At 53.7% G+C, this 24,657-nt stretch overlaps 1 protein-coding gene and 1 non-coding gene across 2 annotated transcripts; one reads left to right on the top strand and one right to left on the bottom strand.

The window, feature by feature from the left end:
• Positions 1-1,162: 1,162 nt before the first annotated feature.
• DBNDD1 (dysbindin domain containing 1) lies at positions 1,163-24,018 on the bottom strand. Its single transcript, XM_001510735.5, has 4 exons — positions 23,790-24,018; positions 10,359-10,508; positions 8,961-9,101; positions 1,163-4,482 (listed from the first exon to the last, which is right to left on the bottom strand). Exons 1-4 carry the CDS (start codon positions 23,818-23,820, stop codon positions 4,319-4,321), a joined length of 486 nt encoding a protein of 161 aa, XP_001510785.3. The 5' UTR covers positions 23,821-24,018; the 3' UTR covers positions 1,163-4,318.
• LOC114815266 lies at positions 14,572-14,708 on the top strand. The gene has a single exon (XR_003763030.1). It is a non-coding gene; the product is annotated as a small nucleolar RNA SNORA7 (small nucleolar RNA).
• Positions 24,019-24,657: the final 639 nt, after the last annotated feature.

The following is a 24,657-nucleotide window of genomic DNA, read 5'->3' as shown; positions in this document are numbered from 1 at the left end:
GGTTCCGTTAATGCCTCGGACATCCTTCTTTAGTTGGGTATAAGCTTTGAAGCTCTGGGTTGCTAGATTTGAGGCCTGGCAGATTCTGTCGTTGTCAGGGCTTCAACTTTCCTCCCCCTACAATGAAAGCCAAAGAGTTTCACCTCACCCTCCATCTCGGAGCTGGCTTTCTCTCCTCACTCCCTCTGTGTTCAGACTGTTCAGACACCCAGGATCCATCTCTTCTCTATTTGAGGCTACTAATACCTAGATTTTCACCTCCTGCTTCCCAGTGGCCTACCTGGCTCTCTTTTCTTCCCAGTCAGTATCAGATACCACCATCAGAGTCCTTTTTGCTCTCCAGAAAAATTCACATTGCTCACGCTTTGCTTCCAGACCCTGTAACAGAGTTCTGCTTGTATCTCATTGGAGAAGCAGCGTGGCTTAGTGGAAAGAGCCCGGGGTTGGGAGTCGGAGGTGGTGGGTTCTAATCCCGGCTCTGCCACTTGTCAGCTGGGTGACTTTGGGCAAGTCGCTAACTTCTCTGTGCCTCAGTTACTCGTCCGTGAAAATGGGGATTAAGACTGTGAGCCCCACGTGGGACAACCTAATTACCTTGTATCTACCCCAGTGTTTAAAAATAGTAAGCGCTTAACAAATACAATCATTATTAGTATCTTCTGCTACTTTCCCAATCCATCTTTAATCCAATCAAATAATCTTTTCTCCTACTCCTTCCTTTTTTTTCCCTAAGCTGTCCTTTATCTGGGACATTCTCCATTTCCCATTCACGTGGCTTTTAACTTTTACAATCCTGCTCTTGGCTGCAGATCTTCATGGCGACGGCAAGTCGATCAAAAGAGCAGTGGGTTCTCATTTCCTAACAATCCCTTTGACCTGAAACACTCTTGGATTGGAAACCTCGGTGTCGGCGAACTCTCCCTCCCCAAGGGTATTCTGTGGGGATGGAACAACTTGAAAACCCAGGTACAAGTGAATTAGCCGGGGGATTAGCAGATGACGCACTGTCCTTGTAGCCGCAACCAAGGGCTACATGCGTGTGTTGTTTCTCATGTTGCTTACTGGGGTCAGGTGCAGCAGATAGGGTCATGAGAAATTCGACCGGAGGTGGATTTGCACACGGGACACGGGACACCGGTGAATAAGAATCCAAGGGGACACCTTAAAACTAGCAAGATGGGGTTTAATACTTTTTTTTTAATGACACTACTACATGTACAGATGAAAAGTACAATCTGAGGAAAGAACAGGTCACAAAGAGGAAGTGTCTCTGTGTGTGTGTGTGTGTGTGTGTGTGTGTGTGATGGGCGGCTGTAGCTGCCTTCGGATGTTAAAGTTTCAAAACAGAACAAAGTGAAAACCTTCATTATGTCATCCCTCGTATTGCTCTCTGTACTCAGACCCGCTGGCTTGGTTATTTGGCTTCACTGGTATCTGAGCGGTCGAACAAGTTAAAGCGGAAAGTGTTCAGAAGCAAATCGGGATTTACACTCATCGTCTGTCCCCTTTCACAGGCCGTGGGAAAGCAGGGCTCCCCTCCTGTTCATGTCTAATAGAGCTGTTTTCGATTAGGAACAAAACGGAAGCCCCGGCAGAAAGTTAGGGGCTGATATGAACAGACAGTTGGTTTAAAGCTGGAAACTAGCTGGCTTTGCACGCTGGAAGATGAGTCCAGCGAGGACATTCTGGAAGCCGAAGCCGGAAGCCTCCCGTGGCTTGGGTCTGAGCATGAATGAGACACCCTGGAATTTCCATGGCAGCTGGCAGCTCGCCAGAGCTCCATAGCAACCGAAAAGCCAGTCGGCGGTCAAGACCCGAGCCCCAGAAATCGTTCCAGAAGCCTTCCTCCTGTCACTCACTGGCAGATCTGAGTTCTGTTCCGGCTGGGCCAGGGATAAAGCGCAAGAGCCCAGGCGGAGGCTTCAGAAGTGACTTAAAAGGGAAAAAAGAAAATGTGGGCAAGAACCTCCAGAATTGGCTGAAGGGAGTGGAGGAAAAATGAATTTGGCTTTTTGTCAAAAAAAAAATCTGCTTTGGACCCTGCTTCTCCCACCTGTCTTTGAGAAAGCTCACCGAGCAGCAACCTGCAGGAGGTTGGGGGGTGGGGGGATCTTGGCCTCCACCTTCCCCCCTGCCAAACGGCAGGGGAACCCAACCCCTGACCCTCTCTTTTCCTGCAAGTAAGTCCACCTTACCTGCGGAAGTGGTCGGTCCCAGACCTGCTTTCTCAAGACAACGGGTGAGAACAGAATGAGTACCGATCCGTGAGCCCGGAGGACCACGGGAATTTGAAGGCAGCTGCCAGCGCCAAGCTACGCTAAGGGGCTACACGTGACACGAGATGAGCTAGAGACTGGGTCGGGGAACGGATCGCTTTCCATGAGATCCGACATGAAGATTAACTAAGGGTTACAGTGGATCAAGTGTTCTCCTATTCAGTGGCCCTCTGAGGGCGTTGCCGTGTCTCTGGAGGCAGTTTTGGCTTTATTTGGTGCTTGGAGTAAGGTGAGGTTCGGTAAGGAAAGGTCTCCTCAGCGTTCGGGTCTCAACGCTGCAGCGGCCGAAGGAAACGCGTCCGAGAGGTCTTAAAGGGTCCGTGAGATGCGGAAGTAGAGGTCCGGCTCTAGTCTAAGGGAGGCTTCCCCTTGGCGCCCGAGAGCGCGGCAGGTATCGGATCACTCCTCGGGGGGTCGGTACGAGGGGCTCATTTCGGATCTAGAGTCTGAATGCAAATCTAGATGCCCGTCTGCTGCTCCCGTCCACTCTTGGCTGTCTGCAGGTGAGTTGCTTTGGGGTTGTCGGGGAGGTTTTAAGCCCCCAACAATTGTAAAGTTGCCTTCCTCGAGATTTCACGTGTGGCACCAGCCCACCTCGGAGGCCGCTTGACTGGAACCTGATACACCGCCCCCCCTACAGACACCCCACCTTATCAACCAGGCAGGTCCTTAGCCTGTAGCTAGGTGGGGCCTAAGCCATTTATCCCACTTTTTTATCATCTGGACCTCCATTAGTGCAAAACATCGAAAGCCGAGAGGAGAGAGAAACCAGCTCCCCAGGTTGTCAGTTCAGAGCGGCTACCGGTGGAGAGAAGTCAGGAGGTGGAGTCCCCGGCGGTGAGAAAGCATCGGAGGAACCAGGATCTTCCCACTGAAGTCGGAAATAACCACAGCGTATTTGGATATGCTCGTCATCTTGATTAGCGGTTCTTTCCCACAGACCCCCAAAGTCTTGAGCCTTAGCCCGGTCGCAACCCAGAAGCAGACAGACAGCACCAACCTCCCAGGCGATCCGATAAGCCGAGAGGACCCGAGTCCCTTGGGCCAGTGGGCCTGAGGAAAGCGGCCAGCACACGTCCAGTTTCCCAGCCTGCCCCTGTGGTGCTTGGGATTGTTCCGGATCTCGCTCTGGTCCTCAAGGTGCCGTGGTTCTCCCCGGGAGACACCTGATGAGAGTTCAGCCGCTTGGCCGGGTGACGAGGAGCGTCCCGGTCCTCCCGCGAGGCATCGGATCAAGGCCGTGTGGGTGAGGATCCCACACGGAGGATGTGCGTTAATCTTGATCCAATGCGCGTAAAAAGAGATGGGAGTAAGGCCACTAGAAGGAGACTGTGCTTGTTTCGAAGGATGGCCGGAGGGACCTTGTGGCTGGGCCCTGCCCAGCCTGCCACACTCCTCTGTCTTAGCAGATCCCGCGTCGGCTTGGAGTTTCTCCCTCTTTCCAATCCGCCTCTTCCCTAAGCTCCCTGCAGAGCAAGTCGGAGGCTCTTCGGCCCGGGCTCGAAAGCTACTCGGAGGAAGGAGTTTCTTCTCTCCACTTTGGCGGCTGGGAGTTTCCCTCTTTCCCTTGCTGTCCCCCAACACAGCAGGCACCTTTTGCCACTACTCCAGCTCAGATAGTGGCAGCCATTCCCTTTGGGTCTGTTCGTGAAGACAGATCTTGGGCAGAATGAGCGGGAAAAGCTCAAAGGGCCGAAACTCTTGCCTTCTTGTCCCCCCGGCAAACAGCCCCCCTCCCTGGTGCTCTTGTCCATCTTCATTGGTCACTGGTGGGCTGGAGGGCCAGCTCAGTTGGCAGGACCCACTTCTAGGTCATCGGGGCATGAAGAGGAACAAGAGTCACTCTCGAATGAAGAGCCACAGGATGGAGAAGGAAAAAGGAGGAGGAACTCGGCATTAGCTATTACCAGTAGGCCAAAGTCTCTGGTTGAGGAATTTTTTTTTTTTCAGGTCACAAATTGTCAGGAATCTGTGATTAGTGCAACAGTCGGCATTTCTCTCTTGGCACCTTAGGGAAGCGGCCAGGGCACGCTGGGCTCGGCCTAGTTTTCTTTTGGTCTCTCTACCGTAAGGAAAGTGTCCACTATCCCCGCCTGCAACTCAGAGTCGCTGAGGTGCTTCTTCTCCCTGTTCTGTTCGGCCTTTGCCCGGGTCCAGGATGGGGAGCGGAGGTACCCTGCTCGAGGAATTGGGTGCGGGTGCAGACCTAGGGGAGAAGAGAGGACAGGAGAGCAGGCGTCAGCTGGATCCCCGGAGGGAGGGACATTCACAGACATTCAGAGCTTTTGGAGAAAGCAGCATGGCGTAGTAGAAAGAAAATGGTTCTGGGAGTCAGAGGACCTAGGATCGAATCTCAACTCTGCCACTTGCCTGTGACGTAACCTTGGACAAGTCACCTAACTTCTCTGTGCCTCAGTTTCCTCTTTTGCAAAACGGGGCTTCAATACCTGTTCTCCCTCCTACCTAGATCGTAAGCCCCATATGGGCCAGACACTGTGTCTGACCTGATTATCTTGTATCTACCCCAGAGCTTACTACAGTGTTTTTACATAGTAAGCGCTTAACTAATACTACCATCTTTTACAGGAATCCAGCTTTGTTTTTTAATGTTTTTTTGTTAAGCCCTTACTATATGTCAAACACTCTTTTAAGTGCTGGGGTAGGTGCAAGTTAATCAGGTTGGACACAGTCCTTGACCCATAGTCTAAAGTAGGAGAGGGAACAGGTATTAATCCCCATTTTCCAGTTGAGGAAACTGAGGCACAGACAAGTTAAGTGACTTGCCCAAGGTCACAGAGCAAGCAACGGGCAAGGCCAGGATTAGAACCCAGGTCCTCTGTCCCCCAGGCCTGTGCTCCTTCCCCTAGGCCACGCTGCTGCTTCTCCAGCTGTACTACTACTCTTGAAAACATTATTCAGCCCACTTTTTTTTCTTTCTCCAGATCCAGGCCTGCCAAGGCTCTTCCTGAGGAGACGATTCAGATAATCGGATCAGGCCCGCGTACGCTTGGGCAAGCAGTAGAAAACCTTCCCGGCTAACGTAATTAGCGTCGAACCTCCCAACCCCGGCAGATCGGTGTTGGCCTGGGTCTATGTTCAGTCAGCTTAAGACTCCCGGGAAATGCAGGAGCCTCGGGCGGTCGGTCTACAACATTTGATCCCAAAAGGAGAATTCCATCCGGGGGGTTTTCTTTTCTTCAGCTCTGGGAGAGCTAGAGGCCTTTCCTCGACTTGGCCCCTCACTGGTGCCCCAGCATTTCCAGTCCCAGGATCTTGGGACAGATCTTGGCCACGACTTACCGAGGGGCATGGGATCTGACGTTCTGCTCTTCGTCTGGAAAACGCTACAGGGGATTCTCCAAAGCCAGACTGTGAGTGACTGGGAAGGGATCACATAGGAGAGTCCCTTAGCGCGTTCCCCTCATGCTCCCTGTAAGGAGGCCTGCTTTCCCTGCAGCATTCAGCTCCCTTGTTCCGTCGGTAAGCCCTGCAGGAGACTGAAGAGGCTGGCTGATCGTTAATTCGGGTCACACAATCTCCTCCTCATGGAAGCTCAGGGGATCGATTTACATATTTATTCAATCCGTCTCCTCGCGGAGCTGCCGATACCGTCGTATTGTCCGTGCGGCTGTGGGTGGCTCAAAACGCAACCGCAAACCTCAGAACGGTCAGCCCCACGACAGGCACAGGGGCGAATTTGCTGCCCAGAAGGAAGCCCCGAAGGCCAAGAGAAAGGATAGGCAACAGCTGCTGTGGATTTCCAGGATTAGATCTCGCCTCCCGCAGCTAACCGCTTTTGACAGCCCAGCCAGCCGGCTAAAAGCCTTTTCACACATCGAGGTGTGCAGAGCTCAGCGTGAAAGGAATAAGGGAGCTGTGCCTTCATCTTGTCCCCGAGCGCCTGCGAGGACAGGCCCCTCCGGGCTCCTGCTGGCCACTGGGGCACCAGTCAGGCACACCCACCTCCGCTTCCCACTTTTTCTTCCTGCACCAACAGCACAACAGTATTTCCTCTGTTACTCAGACGAGACTAGAGACTCTGGCTGCCCAGGGCTGGACACGGGAGCGGCTCCTCCAAGCTGACTCTGCCTGCTGTTAGCCCGAGGACCGTCGATCAATGGTTTTTATGGAGCGCTTACTGTGTGCAGAGCCCTGGCCTAAACGCCTGGGTGAGGACAGTACAGCAGAGCTGGTAGATGGTTTCCTGCCCACAAAGTGTTCACCGTCTAGAGGAGGAGCCTACAGACTAGAGAAGCAGTACTGTCTAGTGGACAGAGCACGGGCCCGGGAGTGAGAAGGACCTGGGTTCCAATCCCGGCTCCGCACTTGTCTGCTGTGTGACCTTGAGCACGACTCTTAACTTCTCTGTGCTTCAGTTACCTCCTCTGTATAACGAGGATTAAGACTGCCAGCCCCATGTGGGACGGGTACTGTGTGCAACTTGATTAGCTTGTATGTACTCCAGAGCTTAGGACAGTGGCTGGCATGCAATAATAATAATGATGGTATTTGTTAAGTGCTTATTATGTGCCAAGCACTGTTCTAAGCACTGAGAGGTAAGCACTTAACAAATACCGTTTAAAAAAAAAGGACTCCTGGAAACTTGAACTTGTGTCCTGGAGCACTGAGACCCTTGAGCAACTCCATCAAGCATGGCCTGAAGTCAGATTATAATACGTTCACAGGAGGGCTAGTATAATAATAATAATAATAATGGTACTTTAAGTGCTTACTATGTGCAAAGCACTGTTCTAAGCGCTGGGGGGGATACAAGGTGATCAGGTTGTCCCATGTGGGGTTCACAGCCGTCATCCCCATTTTACAGATGAGGTAACTGAGGCCCGGAGAAGTGAAGCGACTTGCCCAAAGTCGCACAGTTGATAAGTGGCAGAGCCGGGATTAGAACCCATGACCTCTGATTCCCAAGCCCGGGCTCTTTCCACTGAGCCACACGGTTTATCCCTTTTTTGAGTTGCCCCTGACAAGTGCTATTGATTCAGGGAGGCATCACTGCCTTGGATGAGGGCTCAGCTGGGACTGACGTAGCATAGTTCAGTGGCATGGACCTGGGGTCATCAGTGGCTCGAGGGAGTGGGGGTACCTCAGGGGCTTTTCAGGGACGATGTTTGAATCTCCACCAAGAATCTCCACCAACTCATAGTGCTTAGCACATAGGAAGTGCTTAACAAATATGACAGTGATAGTTATTATTATTATCAAAAAAAGATGGTATCTGTTAAGCGCCCGACTATATTCTAAGCACTGACCCAGGTACTGTGATAGATACAAGATAAGCAGATCCAAGAATCAGTATGGTCCAGTGTGAAGAGCACAGGCCAGGGAGTCAGAGGACCTGGGTTCTAATTCCCGCTCCACCATGTGATTGCTGTGTCAACTTGGGCAAGTTGCTTAACTTATCTTACCTCAGTTACCTCATCTGTAAAATACGAATTCGATCCAGTTCTCCCATCTACTTAGATTGTGAGCCCCGCGTGGGACAGGGACTGTGTCTGACCTGATCGTCCTGTATCTTCCCCAGAGCTTAGAAGAGTGCTTGACACATAGTAAGCGTTTAACAAGTACTACGAGTATCATCGACTATTAGACAATTATTTTTATTTAGGGGGAAAGCTCGGGGACCGGCTCTTGGAAGATCAGTTTCTCCCTAGAGAGCTGAGGTTTCCCAGCCTCCCCTGCACCACCGCAGTTCAGATCTCCTTGGCACCCGTAGCGGTGAGTGGTTCAGAAAGCTTGTCAATCTAGGAAGAGAGATTCCTGCCGGATCTCTGAGACTGAGATTTAGAGAGTGAATGGTACGAATCAGCCGGTCGTTCACTTGGATTCCATCTACTAACGCTATGGTTCTCTCCCAAGCGCTAAGTACTACAGTGCTCTGCACAATGTAAGCACCAGTCAGTACTACTGATCGAATTAGGCCTCACCTCCCAGGTGAAGGTGAGAGGATCATGTCGGATTGATGGCAAGAAAGCAGAAGAGGTGACTAAGGATATAAGACAATCTTGAATCAATCAGTCGATGGTATTTAGTGAGCACTTACTGTGTGCAGAGCACTGTACTAATTACTTCAATAAAGGTTCCCAGACCACAAAACTATTTACTCGGCTGCACTCCCTGGGAGAAACAGGTACTAAAATCAATGAAAACAACTCCCTTGGAAAATTTATTTGCTTGATGGAGAAGCAGCGTGGCTCAGTGGAAAGAGCATGGGCTTTGGAGTCAGAGGTCATGGGTTCTAATCCCAGCTCTGCCACTTGTCAGCTGACTGTGGGCAAGTCACTTAACTTCTCTGTGCCTCAGTTCCCTCATCTGTAAAATGGGGATGAAGACTGTGAGCCCCACGTGGGACAACCTGATTCCCCTGTGTCTACCCCAGCGCTTAGAACAGTGCTCTGCACATAGTAAGCGCTTAACAAATACCAACATTATTATTATTATTATTATTACTATGCTGGGATAAGGCATTTCAGAGCTAAAAGCGAGACATCATTTTTCGGCTGGTATCTTAAACATCGGGCCTCTTACCTCAGCAGCTACAGTGCTCTGCCTCAGCAGGTCAAAAGAGCATCACCTCTGGGAGATGCTGTCCAAGGGCTCTGGCAGGGGAAGGTGGGGAGAGAGAGAGAGGAAATGGAGGGAACTTCTGGGTGGCCCAGCCCATCTCACCTGCTGGAGACTCATTCGCGGCGTTCTCATCATCTGAGTCCGCGAAGACTTCAGCCAATTCCTGGTCAGACATGTCTGTTAGTTCTGTCAAGTCCAGCAAGTCGAAGTGCACCTCCAGGGAGGAGACACTGCTCAGAGGCTCTGAGAGGGGGAGGGCGAGAGAAAAAGGGTGGGGAGAGAAGGAGGGAGAGGGAGAGAGGTATCCATTCAGCTCTGTCACTTCCTGGTTAGTCCCTCCCTAAAAACAGCCCAACCCAATCATTCAATCAATCACTGGAATTTATTGAGTTGGTATTTGGTATTTGTTACGCGCTTGCTATGTGCAGAGCACTGTTCTAAGCGCTGGGGTAGATACAGGGTAATCAGGTCGTTCCACGTGAGGCTCACAGTTAATCCCCATTTGACAGATGAGGTAACTGAGGCACAGAGAAGTTAAGTGATTTGCCCACAGTCACACAGCTGACAAGTGGCAGAGCTGGGATTCGAACTCATGACCTCTGACTCCCCAGCCCGGGCTCTTTCCACTGAGCCACGCTGCTTCTCTGCTTCTCTAGAGTTCTTATTATGTGTACAGCACTTGGGACAGTACGATACGACAGAGTTAGCAGACACGTTCCCTGCCCGCAACGAGCTTATAGTCGAGAGACTGTACTATAATGCTGGCTGAGAGAATTTTGCTCTGCCGTCTGTCTCCTCCGATTAGACCGTGAGCCCGTCCTTGGGCAGGGATTGCCGAGTTGTACATTCCAAGTGCTTAGTACAGTGCTCTGCGCATAATAAGCGCTCAAGAAATACTATTGAATAAGCTGTTCCCTTCCTTGGCTCTGGAGCAGGACGGAGTGGGAAGTCAGGACCCCTTGTGCCCTGCCCTGTCTCAAAGGCCTCGGGGCCAAATGATGCTGACATACACATTCACTTCCTTAGCTAGGGCCTGTGGGGAAACCAGAGTTTCCTAGAAATCCCTAGAGTTCTACAGGAAGGGTCCAGCCATGCCCCATTACCAGAACCCTGGAGAATTGGCAAGAGGGTCTCTTACGGTTCAGATTTTAGGTCTCTCTGAGGAGAACGCGGAATCGTCCCCAGTGGGTAGCCGAACCCTCAAGTGATATGACCGCTGGACCGCAAGCCCTTAGTTGGAGAGAGGGAGCGAGAATGACACGCAGACCAGTGATGCCAGCCTGTAGTTCTGCCCTAGTCCCACTGTCTCCCACAAGCTCAGCTTCCTAGCATTCCCTCTGGGAACAGGAAAATCCCTGCCCTCTCCTCTGGAATAGGTACCGATTGATTACTCCGTCCTGTAACCCGGTTCGGGGAGGCTTATCGGAGGAGACTTGTTCAAACTTGCGTTTATTGACTAATCTTTATTACCCTTTCCAGGAGCACTGGGCTGCTACTCACGTCTTCTCTCTGTGACTTGAAGGAGTCCCGGAGCTGGAATGGGAATCCCTCCTTCCTCCTCTGCCAGAGGGGCCCGGGACTCTTCCCCTGGCCCGAGGTGGCCTGGCACCACCACGGTCGTCTGTGCTGTCTGGGCTTCTTTAGTCAATTCTGAAATCAAACGCATCCAGAGGTACTACGCTGAAAGAACGTAACCCATTCAATCAGTCGATCAATCCGCGGTATGTCTTGAGCCCTTGCTGTGTGCAGAACACTCTATTGAGAGCTTGGGAGAGTGCAGTGCAAGAGAGTAGGTATAAATGATCCTTGTCCACATGATAAGCAGTGTTGCCTAGTGGCTAGAACACAGACTTGGGAGTCAAAAGGACCTGCATTCCAATGCCGGCTCCACCACTTGTCTGCTACGTGACCTCGGGCGAGTCTTTTAACTTCTCGGTACCTCAGTTACCTCATCTGTAAAATGGGGAATAAGACCGTGAGCCCCATGTGGGACATGGACCGTGTCCAACCTGATTAGCTCGTATCTACCTCAGCACTTAGAACAGTGCCCGGCACATAGTAAGCGCTTAACAAATACCATTATATATTAAAAAAAAGAGCTCCTGGACTGGAAAAAACTAGAGATTCCCCAGAAGCCGATCGGGAACGGTAAACCTGACAGATGGCTCGACTTCCTCATGGAGGAATCATCACATTGGGCTAATCTGCAAGCCACGAAGTTGTCTTGTACCTTCTGAACGCTCCCGTGCGACCGGGGTGTTAACAGCCTGAGCCTTAGAGAGGAAGTCGTCTTAGATCCTGAGAGCAAGGAACCATTTTGAATAGTTTTAGGAAAGGGAAATGGCTGAGCATGAAGGTGGCCCTCAATCTGGCTGCGACACGGAGGCCCGAGCGGTGGAAGGAGATGGTGGTCTACAGCCAAATCTACCACCCCCGGCCATTATTTCCTGCCGTCAGACTGGATCGTCCAAATCCGACCCTCATCCACGGACTCCCGTCAAGAAGGCTATTGGCCCCTTCTCGGCTTAGAAGGTAGTTTTTAATGGTATTTGTTAAAGACTTACTTTGTGCCGGGCACTGTACTAAGCTCTGGGCTAGAGCAAACTAATCAGTTTGAACATAGGCCGCGTCCCCCTCGGGATCACAGTTTTAATCCCTATTTTATAGATGAGGTAACTGAGGCACAGAGAAATTACGTGACTTGCCCAAGGTCACACAGCAGACAAATGGTGGGATTAGAAAGCAGGTCCTTCTGACTCCCAGGCCCACGCTCTATCCATTAGGCCACGCTGCTTCTCGCTCATTTTTGATGAGGTATTTGTGAGTCTCCCCGATTACAAGGGAGTCTCCCTCGCTCCTTGTGTGTTAATACAGCTCTTTCCATTTTTTTCTCCCCAGATGTGGAGTAGTTGCTTACCCCCAGAGATCTCTTCCGTTTCTAACAGAGAGGGCACCCACGGGGGATCCCCCTTCTGTGCTCAGTGAACACAGTTTATCCCTGCAGAAAAATCACTGTGAACCCTGGGGGGGTGGGGAAAAACGGAGCTGGGTTAGCCCAAAATGGGGGGGATGGCTATGCTCTTGCGGTTGCGGGGGGTTGTCCTGCCACTCATAAGGCTTAGATTGCATCCATTCAAGTTCTGCTTTAGGCCAGGATGTTGGGAAAGAGCCCCACAGCCACAGTAACAGTGGTGGTTTGGCCAAGGAGAATCCTCTTTTCCCCTCCAGCGATGGCACCAGGGCCACTGCAGGTGAATTGCCCCATCCTGGGGTCCGTCGCGGGAGTTTCCGGTGAGGCCAGAATGACGGGCTTCCGGCTGCCCTGGAACCTGGCACGGGCGACCCCCGGGCAGGTGGCTGAGGTGGTGGTGGTTTAGCAGCAACGATAATTGAACTACGGTAGTAGCCGCTATGGCTGCCGATGGATTAAAAAAAAACAACACAGATAGCCCTCCACGCTAACTGGCCCTTGCCCTTCTCTGCCGCCACCATTTCCACCTGGTAGCAAAGGGCTGGTTGCAGCAGCGGAAGGTGAGAGTGAGAGTGACACTACTGCTGACTCGGTGAGTCGTCCTCCCTCCCTTCTCCCATCTTTCTTCTCTCTCCCCATACGCCCTCCCTTTCCTCTCTTCCTTTTCTCTTTCTCTGCTTCTCTGTCTCCTCTTCTATGTCTCCCCAACTCTCTTTTAGTTAGGCCCTGCCCCCATCCCATCTAAGGTAACCAGAAATCTGGTCTCTTTCATCAGTGTTGAACACCCCAAAAGAAATCTGGGGTTGACTTCCCTTTGGTAACCCTTTAAAAGGATGCCATTTGGATGTCTTTCCTTCTTGGAGTTCTTCTAGGGTTTGGAAGGTAAGAGTTGTCCAGGAAGCCAGTCGATCATATTTATTGAACACTTACCGTGTGCAGGGCACTGTACTAAGCGTTCGGGAGAGTACGATATAACAATATAACAGACGCCTTCCCTGACCACAGTGAGCTTACGGTCTAGAAGGGGAGACAGGCATTAGTACAGATGAAATTTCACACATGAATTTACGTGCTGTGGGGCTGGGAGGGGGCGAAATGAATAAAGGGAGCAAGTCAGGGTGATGCATCATCGGGAAGCAGTGTGGCCAACTGGATAGAGCACAGGCCTGGAAGTCATAAGGACCTGGGTTCTAATTCTGGCTCCCCCACTTGTCTGCTGCGTGACCTTGGGTAAGTCGCTTCATTTCTCTGTGCCTCGGTAACCTCATCTGCACAATGGGGATTAAGACTGCGAGCCCCAAGTGGGATAGGGACCGTGTCTGACCTGATCACCTTGTATCTACCCCAGTGCTCGGCATATAGTTAGCACTATTATTATTATTACCCTGTTCCTCTCTCCCTCTGTTAAAAGCGCCAAATCTACTGGATTTCACTCCCTGCACTGAGGAGGGCAGCTTCACCGGCAATCCTGCCAGAAGGCGAGGACGGTCCCGAGGTAGCATCGCCTCGAGATAGCATCGCTGGGGACCTGTGAAAAGCTGTGAGAACCAGTGACCCAGGACGCTCCCCCAGCTGCCTCTGACCGGTCCACTTTCTTTCCTCGGTTGCCTTGGTGATTTCACTCCCCGAAGCTCCAGGGAACACGTCCCAACTGAGGTTCGCCCCGGGAAAGTGGCAGGTCTGCCCTGGCAGCGCAGCAGGAGGGGGAGGAGGAGCTGTTGGGAGAGCCGGAGAGACGGAGCTGAAGGAGGAAAATAACAGAGGGAAGGAAGAGCGAGGAGCCATCCCAGCGGGGGCAGGAGGTGACACCCAGAGAGCAGCCCCCTCTCCTCCCCTTCCCCATCACACGCACACTGCCTGGAGTGCACTGGTGAAAACCAAGGGGAGGCCAGCTCAAGAATGGGCAAGTGATTGTCACTCACATGCACACAGGGACCGGGCCAATATATCAGGTTTCTACTGCCCACCCCGCACGCTCCGCTCCTCCGCCGCCCACCTCCTCACCGTCCCCCGTTCTCGCCTATCCCGCCGTCGACCCCTGGCCCACGTCCTCCAGCGGTCCCGGAACGCCCTCCCTCCTCACCTCCGCCAAACTGATTCTCTTCCCCTCTTCAAAACCCTACTTAGAGCTCACCTCCTCCGGGAGACCTTCCCAGACTGAGCTCCCCCTTTTCTCTCTGCTCCCTCTGCTCCCCCTCTACCCCCCCTTCACCTCCCCTCAGCTAAGCCCTCTTTTTCCCCCTTTCCCTCTGCTCCTCCCCCCTCCCTTCTCCTCCCCTCAGCACTGTACTCGCCCGCTCAACTGTATATATTTTCATTACCCTATTTATTTTGTTAATGAGATGTACATCACCTTGATTCTATTTATTTGCTATTGTTTTAATGAGATGTGCATCCCCTTGATTCCGTTTATTGCTATTGTTTTTGTCAGTCTCCCCCGATTAGACTGTAAGCCCGTCAAAGGGCAGGGACTGTCTCTATCTGTTACCGATTTGTACATTCCAAGCGCTTAGTACAGTGCTCTGCACATAGTAAGCGCTCAATAAATACTATTGAATGAATTAACTGTTCCACCCACATAATAATAATACTATTAATGGTATTTGTTAAGCGTTTACAATGTGCCAGGCACTTTACTAAGCACCGGGGTGGATACGAGCAAATCAGGTTGGATACAGTCCCCCATCTCACACGTGGCTCACAGTCTCAATCCCCATTTTACAGAGGAGGTAACTGAGGCACCCCCTCTCAGGATCGCACCGGGAGAGTTTCCAGTACTCTACCAGTCTTGGCTATGGGAGGGGAGTCAAGCAGAGGCCTGCCCATTCCAATCCTAGTTTGGGCAGTGGCTAGCGAGTGGAAGGCAATCTGCTACAAGGCAAAATCCACCTGTGATGGGCAGCAACGGCATGGAAGAGAGTCAGGGGAGGAGACTCAATTTTACTGCTCGGAAGAAGGGAATGGCAAACCACTTCCATATTTTTACCAAGAAAACCCTACGGATACACTAGCAGAACCACTGCAGACGGAGAGTGGGACGGGCGGGGAGAGATGTATCCGTGGAGTCGCTATGGGTCGGAAATGACTCGACGGCATAAGACGAGACAACTGAGGCACAGAGACGTGAAGTGACCAGCCTAAGGTCACCCAGCAGACAAGTGGCCTAGCCGGGATTAGAACTCATGACCTTCTGACTCCCAGGCCCTTGCTCTAGCCATTACATCGTGCTACTTCCACGGGGTCACTTTCAGGTGGAAGATTGCCACCTCCAGCAGATCACGAGCTCCTCAAAGGTCGGTAGGACCCAGGTCATCGGTCGTCTACTCTTAATGTTTCCAAGCACCTAGTACAGCGCTCTGCTCACAGGAGGCGCTTCATATATCCCGAGGAGCAGTGGGAGAGTGGAGGTTTAGGGGTGCAGGACACCCAGGAGCAGGGACCATCGGAGCGGGGAAGACTAGCCATTGGCTGAGTCTTTCGCGGGCTGCCCTAAGGATCCTTTTACCTTCGGACGGCAGGGGAAACTTCACGTCTCTGTGCCTCAGTTACCTCATCTGTAAAAGGGGGATTGAGACTGCGAGCCCCACTTGGGACGGGGACTGTGTCCAACCTCATCTGACTGTATCCACCCCAGCATTCAGAACAGTGCCTGGCACATAGCACTCAAAAAAACCCAAATTATTATGATGATTGTTATTATTATTAGTGGCTGCTTTGAGGATGTTATACAGTCCACACTGCCTTCTTCCAACCCAACGAGCCGGAGTGGGGAGAGCGGAAAAGAGCTGCGGATGGCCTCTCCCGCCTCTGGACCCTCTGCTGGTCTCGAGAAGAGAACTGAGCTTTCCCAGCCCGGGCAGCCTCCAGTCAGCTAACCCTTCTACTCCTCGGAGGTAGGGGGTGGGGTGAATCCGGTGGCCCACCCGCCCCTATCCGCCGGGCCCCCCCAGCACTTGGGAAGACCCTTACGACTGGGCACAAGCGGGGCCGCGGAGCCCATAGCCCATCGTGTGTCTGCAAGGAGAAGTGGGTGTGACCAACCGTGCGTATTTGTGTGTGTGTGTATGGATTTATGTAAATGACGGCGTATGTGTGTGCCAACGGGCATCCTGGTGGGGGGATGGGAGAGGATATTATTAGCAGCCCCAATCTGGTAAATAATTAAAGACCCTGGGTGTGAACGGAGGCCTATTATGAGCAGCTGCCAAGCACAGTCGCTTGGAGGGGGCACAGGCGCACATCTGGTGTTTCCCAGCATATATCTCCATCCGGGATCCCCTCTCGACCCGTCCCCCGGCACATCGCGCTCCCCAAGGCGGGGCTGAGCGGAAGAGAGCCCAGGGATCTGCCTGGTCATCCCTGCCAGGCGGACACCATCTGAGGACAGACAGTGGACCGCGGAGCTCTTAAAATCCTCTTCGGTCAAGGGACCCAGGTGACGGGGCTCTGGCGGCAACCGCTCACATATCTGATGTGGCGGTCCCGGCACCAGGCCCGCCACCGGCTCCCTCCGCTAGACCCCGTGCAGACAGTGAAATCGATACCAATGAGAGAGGGTTGGCCGGGAACCAGAGCCCTCAGAGCCCAGGGCCTGGCTGTCAGCCCTCCGGCAACGGAACCCAATCCTACGTCCGCCGTCTTCTTCGCCGGCCTCCGCGGCTGCCCTGTCTTTCCCTCTCCTGTCTCTCCTGGTGCCTGTCGTTTGATTCTCAGCAGCACAGCCCAGAGGAGGCGGAGTGGGGAAAGATGCCTCTGAGCGTCACTTTCTCACGGCTGGGAGGTCACCCAGATCTCTCTCGGCGGGGAACGAAGCCCACAGCTGGGAGAAATCCCCAGGGGCCAGCCGAAGCCGGGAGGAGCTCGCCTCTGCTTGCAGTAATCGCTGTTCCATTGGCAGGCCGGACCCCACTCCGAAGAGGATTTTGATGATGATGACGGTACTGGTTCAGAGCTTACTAGACAAGCGAGACAGAGGGAGGGGCTGTGATTTTGGGTCCCCACGGATTGGCCGTGAGCACTCTGTAGAATTTCCTTATCCCTCTGGTTAGGCTTTTTTTTTTTTTAATTAAATGGTATTTGTTAAGTGCTTTCTACGTGCCAGGAAACTGTACTAAGCACTGGGGTAGAAACAAGCTAATCATTCATTCAATAGTATTTATTGAGCGCTTACTGTGCGCAGAGCACCGCACTAAGCGCTTGGAATGTACAAATCGGTAACAGATAGAGACGGTCCCTGCCCTCTGACGGGCTTACAGTCTAATCGGGGGAGCCGGACAGACAAGAACGATCAGGGTAGACGGTCCCTGTCCCACATGGAGCTCACAGTCTTAATCCCCATTTTAACAGATGAGGTAACTGAGGCCACAGAGAAGTTAAGTGACTTGCCCAAAGCCACACAGCTGAAAAACGGTGGAGCCGGGAATAGAAGCCAGGTCCTCCTGACTCCCAAGCCGATGCTCGATCCAGTAGGCCACGCTGCTTTCGGGCAAGCATGAGGGAAGGGTTTGGCAGCCCACACCAGGCAGCTGGGATCCTGAAGAAGCTCTTGCTGCAGACTTTCAGTGAGGCTGTTGCTCAGCCCCTCCTATTACTGTGATTATTCTCTATCTACCCTGGCACTTAGAACAGTGCTTGGCACAGAGTAAGCACTTAATTAACAAATACCAGTTATTATTATTACCCCGACTCCTCCTTCTCCTCCTCCATCCCTTCCTCCCTCCCTTCCTTCCTCCACCCCCTCCTCCTCACACAGGCTAAGTTATACACTAACACAGCCCGATCCTCCAGACCTCAGCCCCCAGTTGGTGAATTTCCTCTCCCAGTATAGAGACCAACATCTTTCCTTGACCTTCACCCCAGAGTGTTTCTCAGTCACCCCAGCTCTCTTCGACGTCAGATCCGGAGGGGGGAGGGGAAGACACCGGTCTGACTTTCCTGTTCTCTTACAGACCCTTCCCCTCTCCTGCTTTTACCCATGACAACTCAACAAAAGTTCTGTTTCACAGCCTACAGTGAATCTGCCTTCTCAGAAGCCTCCTGCAGGTCCCAGGGGCCACCCTAGGCCCTCGACCTTCAGAGGGAGCTGGCTGATGAGGGAGTTGTCCCTCCGTTGGAGTTGGTAAGATCTGGAAACATCCAGTCCCAGGCATACTCTGAAGCAGAAGCCCAAGGCCTGGAGGTCACCGGAAAAGAGGAAAATACAAATCTCCGACACCCCTTTGGGTAGTTATTTCCAAAAGTATCGGGGCAAGTAATTTCTCAGACTAATCCCTCTTAGCGGAGTCTCTGGAGAGCACCAGAGCAGTATTGGTCAGGATTTGGGTTTGGATAGAGTACGGGCCTGGGAGTCAGAAGGATCTGGGTTCCAATCCTGGCTCTGCCATCTGTCTGCTGTGTGACCTTCGGTAAGTCACTTCACTTCTCTGTGCCTCAGTTTTCTCATCTATAAAATGGTGATTGAGATTGGGAGGCCTGTGTGAGCCCAACCCGATTATCTTCTGTCTATTCCAGTGCATAGTGCAGTGCCTGGGGCACAGTAAGTGCTCAACGAATACCACCATTATTATTATTAGGTTCTTGGAAGGCGAGACGAGGCACCAGCCACTAGAGCAGCAGCAGTTGGTCAAAGCCTTGTCCTCCGGCTTCTGGGTTTAGCAGTACATCTGTTGCTGCTCGAACCCCCGTCCTGAGACCCCCTTCCGGGTGAACAAGGGGGAAGAGTAGGCAAGGTCACAGAACCAGCCAAACCTGGAAGAAGAGCAGCAGCTCTCTCTACTTTCTTGGAGAATCAACACTGCTTAGTGGATGCAACACGGGCCTGGGAGTCAGAAGGGCCTGAGTTCTAATTCTGGCTCATTCATTCAGTCATATTTATTGAGTGCTTACTGTGTGCAGAGCACTGTACCAGGCACTTGGAAAGTACAATTCAGCGATAGAGACGATCCCCGCCCACACCGGGCTTACAGTCTAGAAGGGGGGAGACAGACATCAAGTCAACAGGCTCTGCCACTTGTCAGCTGTTTGAACTCAGACAAGTTAGTTTTCTTCTCATTGCCTCAGTTACCTCATCTGTAAAATGAGGTTTAAGAGTGTGAGCCCCATGTGGGACCGTGTCCAACCTGACTGGCGTGTGTTTACCCTAGCGCTTAGCACAGAGGCTGTACATAGTAAGTGCTTAACAAATACAAAAAAAGAAAAAAAGAAGAGGCTGGCATTCTGGTTCTTGGGCTGGGGATGACTGCCGTCTGCCCTTAAGCCCTCTGGTGAAGCTGAGGAGAAACCTGTCCCGATGCCTGGACTCTGCAATTGATGACGTAGACGCAAAGTGTCCAACCAAGTGCCCAATACCACAGGAGATGTCGGTCCCAGCAAATGTCTCTTCACCCGCCTCACTCCCTCGGAGGCCAACTCGGGTCCAATCCGGCCCCGGGGCATGGGTCAAATCAGGGATTCGACTAGGCCCGGGCCATCTTCTGGTTTCTTTTTGTTTGTTTTTTAAATGGTGTTTTTTAAGCCCTTACTATGTGCAAGGCACTGTTCTAAGCACTGGAATGGACACAAAGTAACCAGGTTGGACATAGTCCAAATCCCACAGGGGGGTCACTGTCTTAATCTCCATTTTACAGATGAGGTAACTGAGGCACAGAGAAGTTAAGTGATTTGCCCAAGGTCACGCAGCAGACAAGTGGTGGATCTGGGATTAGAACCCAGGTGCCTCTGACTCCCAGAGCCCTGCTCTATCCACTGGGCCATGCTGCTTCCTGTGTGAGAGTTCCCTAGCCACCCAAGCAGCTCCAAGGCCATCCTGAGAGGATGGATTTGCTCTAGACCTGAACCACCAGAGAGTAAGCACAGCACAGTAAGCCAGTAATTATAAAAAAATAATAATAATACTATTTATTATCTTAGGAATCATACTGAATAAGTGCAGAAAAAATCAGCACAGGGCAGGGGCAGAAGGAAGGAAGCAATGCACAATGGAGCGGAGACCATTAACACACCTCCTAGTCCTGAAGACACATCCCAGTGGATACGGCTCCATCCCATCTCCAGGTAGGAGTCCATTTTTAAGGGTTACTTTCCTCGGAACAGGCATTGAGGCAGAAGCTGGATCGAGAGCCCCGAAGGGTTCAAGTGCTGAGAGAAGCGAGAGTGAGCCAGGCTCTCTTCCTCAGAAAGACCCTAGAGGGATCACCTCCCGGGTGATCAGCAGCAGCAGGTATTTATTGAACTCCCATGGGGTGCAGAGTGCTCATCTTGGTGCTAGACCCGTGATGAGAAGCGCAGATGCCCAGCACCCCTTTATCCAGCTGTAATCTGAGCCTACAGTTAATTCCTCCTTTCCTCCTCTCTAACCCAGGGGGAGGGCGATGGGCGGCAGATAGTTTTCCCCTGGGGATTGACAGCCGAAAGGAAATTAGTTACATCGATGCCAAGGTTCTGACCTGTTCTCCACTCTTAATTAACACGGGCAGCTAGTGGGCATTTTAAGACAATCACAAGCACTAGAGATGGTGAGTTTACCCCCGGGATAGTGGTGGGGATGACCATGAGAGAACCAGTTGTCTGAGCTGCAGGAAGAGAACACTGAATGGGTGAGGACCCAAGAGCTGGATAGAGGCGGGGCAGGCCGCCCTCTCCCTCCCAGCTCCCAAGCCTATTAATGGCTGAACCCCTGCTCACTTTATGAATGGATGAGGCAGTGGGGATTTTCCATCTATGAATCTGGCTACGTGCCCTCAAGGGAAGGTCACGGGCAACGTGGAAACTAAACTGAGAAAGGAGGACCAGTGGGGAATCCTGCTGCTGAGAGTTCTCTCCTTCGTCTTGGGAAACTGCAGGTGGGGTTTCTGAACTATGGGGAGGGAGAGCTGACTTCTCCTACAAACAAAATAAACTCCAATAGCAGTTGCACTTGGATTTGTGCCCTTTATTCACCCCTCCTCCGAGAGGCCTTTCCTGACTAAGCCCTCCTTTCCTCTTCTCCTACTCCCTTCTGCCTCACCCTGACTTGCTCCCTTTATTCATCCCTCCTCCCAGGCCCACATCGCTTATGGACATATCTGTAATCTATTAATATTAACGTCTGCCCCTCTAGACTGTAAGCTCGTTGTAGGGAAGGAACGTGTCTATCAACTCCGATATACTGCACTCTCCCAGGCGCTTAGTACAGGGCCCTGCCCGTAGCAAGCGCTCAAAAAATACGATCGACTGATTGCTAGCGGGCGCTCACGGAGGTAACGGCTCGTAGGGCTCGGCCCGGCGTTCTCTAGGCTACAAGACGGTGGGCTGTGGAACGGTCCTGTGGTCTGCTTTCCCACCGTGGCCACCCTGGGCCTTTGGTTTGAGCTATAAGGGGCATGGTGGGATTTTTAATTTGCAACCGCCATCTCCCCTCGGCTGCTCTCGAAGCCACAGGACCCTGGGGAATCTCAGTACCCGCCATCTCTGACCTCTTCCTCCCAGCTAAGTCGCAGGCCGAAGCCGAGCCAGCCTAAAGAGACCGGGCGATATTCTGCCCTCTTCGTAGTCTACCTGGTCCTTGGTTCTTTTCCAACAGAGCCGGCCTGTCTCGCTGCCAATTGCCCTTGGGGTGTCAGCCAACAGACACAGAAGACAAAGCTGGGACCTGCCAAATTCATTTCCCGTGAGGTGCCACCCCCGAATCTGAACGGCCGAGAAGTCTGCGGGACCTAGGGAGGAGGCTTCGGAGAGGGAAGAAAGTCTCTTTGGCATCGCGGCAGCTTTCGTCCCAGTGGCCTGCGGGGCCCTTTGCTTCTGAACAGTACGAGGGGGCAAAGACTGCAGCAACCGCCAGACAGAGAAGGGTGGGCTGGGGGACGAGGGCGTGGAGTTGATGCTGGGGCTGCCGGTTTCCGTGACGCTGACAGATATTCGGCTGCGGGGGGGACAGAGGCAGGGTAGGGTGTGCTCTCGGCAGACCCCTTCCACGTCAGCTTGTCGTCTCAGAAGTCCAGATGGACCCGATCCCCTCTCCAGAAATCACGCCATCCCTCGCTCCCTCTAGGCAGGGTGAAGTGCGGACCTAAGGGGGCTGCCTTTTTCGCCTGGACTCTGTCCCCTCCTCCTCCCCCTCTCTGGGGGGAATACACCTGCCTTGCACACCCTACCTGAACCGAAGCACTAGGACCCACCCCCTCCTCTGACCCTCCCGGACCCTCACATAAGCATCCCTCCCATCCTCCCAGCCCAGTCCCGGTCCCTCCCTCTGCCTTTCTCCAGCCCGTCGATATGGTTTCCAGGCAGCTAATGAGCTCGAGGGCCTGCTTCATTTCCCTCACCCGCACCCTTCCCCAGGGCTTGCCCTCCTGAGCTACTGAGTCAAAAAACAAAGCAGCCCCGCGGCAAAGGGTGACTAACAGGGTGAAGACCTCAGCCTAGAGGACCGCAAAGGGTCTGGCACGAAACTCTGGAGCTGCTTGGACCGTCTTTGATCCCAGCCTCCTCCCGCCCCAGTCCCTTTCCCCCACAGCCCACTCTCCCCAATCCCATCCTCTCCAAGCCCACTCTCTTTCCCCCAGCCCACCCTCCATTCCTCCACCCTGCTCTCTCCCCCAGCCATTGTCTTCCCCAGTCATTCTCTCTCCCCCAGCCCTCTCTCACCCCCAGCCCACTTTCACTCCCACTCTCCCTCTCCCAGCCCTCTCCCCATTCCCTCAGCCCACTGCCCATTTCTCCGGTCCACTCCCCATTTCCCCAATCCAATCTTCATTTCCCCGTTCCCCCTGCCCTCTCCCCATTCCCACCCACTCCCAATTCTCCCAACCCACTCCCCTACTCCTCCGGGCTATTCGCCACTCCCCTCGGTCCACTCAAAACCCCAGCCCACTCTCTCCCAGCCGGCCCCCCGACCCTTCCGTGCCCTACTCCAACCATGAGTCTAGAATTCGGAATGCCTTAATTCTTCTTGTGAATTTCAGAGTGAAAACCCCAGGTAGCATCAATCCCTCCATCGGCCGTGGGCATCGACGAGTAGCTAAGAGATTTCAGTTTGGTGCAAAAGGTCCTCAATCCGTGAGCCGGTGGGGCTGCCCCTTCTCCCCATCTCCTCCCACCCCCCCCCACCCCCGCTTCCGAAAGCCCGCTTGGCATCTTACAGTTGTGGGGCACATTCCCGGAGGCAGGAGGGGCGGCGGGAATCTCTATTCCAAAAGTTCCGATCCAGAGGCCAGCTCCGTGCCTCCCGGCCGAAAGAAACTGCAGGCAAGCTGCACGAGTTGGGGTGGGCCGAGGTCCCACCCCTGACCGTTTGAGAAAGAAATCTATTTGGGGGGAAACAAAAAAAAGCAGGAGCGGGTTGAGTGGGAGACCAGAGGCAGAGATGGCAGTGCCAACTCCAAGCGCCTCTGGGTGCCACTCGGCCCGGACCGCTTTCCTCCGGGCTGGCGGCTGAACAACCGGGCAGTACCATGGAAGCTGGCCCTTCCTTCCTTACTGAGGCTATTCGTTCCGCACAAGGTGTATCAGCCTCCAAGCTTGACCCCAGGGAGAGACTGACTGGGGGGCAGGGGGCGGGCGGCTGTCCGGAGAGGCGCTGGAAACAGACAGATGCCAGGCGGAGGGGGCAGAGGGGTTCCGCCTCGTTCCGGTCCGGGGGAAATAACATCAGGGGGCCGGGTTCACCCCAAGTCGGATCCTGGGGCTGTTGGGACTTGCCTTCTGCAAGCCGAACTTTCTTTCGGGGGCTCTCGGGGTTCGAAGCCAGGAGCCCCGGGTGGGACAACCCGAGTACCCCGTATCCACCCCGCCGCCGAGAAGGGGGCTTGGCACACGGGAAGCTCGTACATCTCATTCTCATTTGTCACAGTATCTGCAGGAGGGAACTTAAACCCGGGGAGAGAAGCCCCTCGGGGCGGCGGCCCGGACCCGGCGTCCTCCTGCCCGTGCGGGGGCTGCAAATGCCCCGTGCCCAGGCCCCCGGGAAAAGAAGGGTCACTCACCTAAGGTGCCAGCCCCGTCCGGAGACTCCATTCGGCCGGGTTAGAGGGGTCGGACGCCTCTCCCCGGCTGGGTGAAGGCGGTGGCGGATGGAAGGGGAAGGCGACGGCCCTTAGGAGGGAGGGCCGGTGGCGTCAGGCCCCAGCCCCGACCCCACGCCCAGGCCCAGGCCCGGCCCCAGGCCCGGCCCCGGTGCAGCGAGCGCTGTGTGAGCGGGAGGACTGCACCAGCACAAATACACATTGCCATGCAAAGGAAGGAGGAGCGGCGAAGATCAGTTCGCGGAGAGGGGAGCCCTGTCGCAAAGTAAGCATCGCATTGCCAATGAGCAGGAGGGAGGGAGAGAGACAGACAGACTGCAGAGAGGAGAGGGAGGGTGAGAAAGTGAGAGAGACGGGGGGGGGGGGGGTGAGAGAGAGAGAGAGAGACACTCTGGGCAGCAGCCCAGGCTGGGAGGGGGCTCCGGCTGGAAGGGTGGAGGGGGTGGCTGGGGTTTTGGGGGGGGGGGGTTGCTGTGACAAGGCGCGGAGCCCAGTCCCCGGAGGCAGAGCCGAGCCTCCGGGAGAGGCGGGAAGCGGGGTGGGAGAAGCCCCCCTCTTCCCGGGAAGGGTCCCCGGAGCCCCCCGCCCCGCCCCGGCCTTCCGCAGCTTCGCTCTTGGGGGCTTCCAGTGGGAGGCGTTTCTCATCAATATTTCACACGCCTCTTCTCTGCTTTGAAATGGCTCGGCCTTAGCGCCTGCCCTGCTTTCTGCAACACACACCCACACCCTCCCCCCATTCACACACCCACAAACGCACACACGCCCTCCTCCCACATCCCCACACCCTCCCCCCGCTCACAGATACACACAGACCCCCCCCCCCACACCC

Source organism: Ornithorhynchus anatinus, chromosome 11 (assembly GCF_004115215.2).
Source record: "Ornithorhynchus anatinus isolate Pmale09 chromosome 11, mOrnAna1.pri.v4, whole genome shotgun sequence".
NCBI classification, from domain to species: Eukaryota; Metazoa; Chordata; class Mammalia; order Monotremata; family Ornithorhynchidae; genus Ornithorhynchus; species Ornithorhynchus anatinus.
Note: the sequence above shows the minus strand (reverse complement) of the source record. Positions and strands in the feature narration are given on the sequence as shown.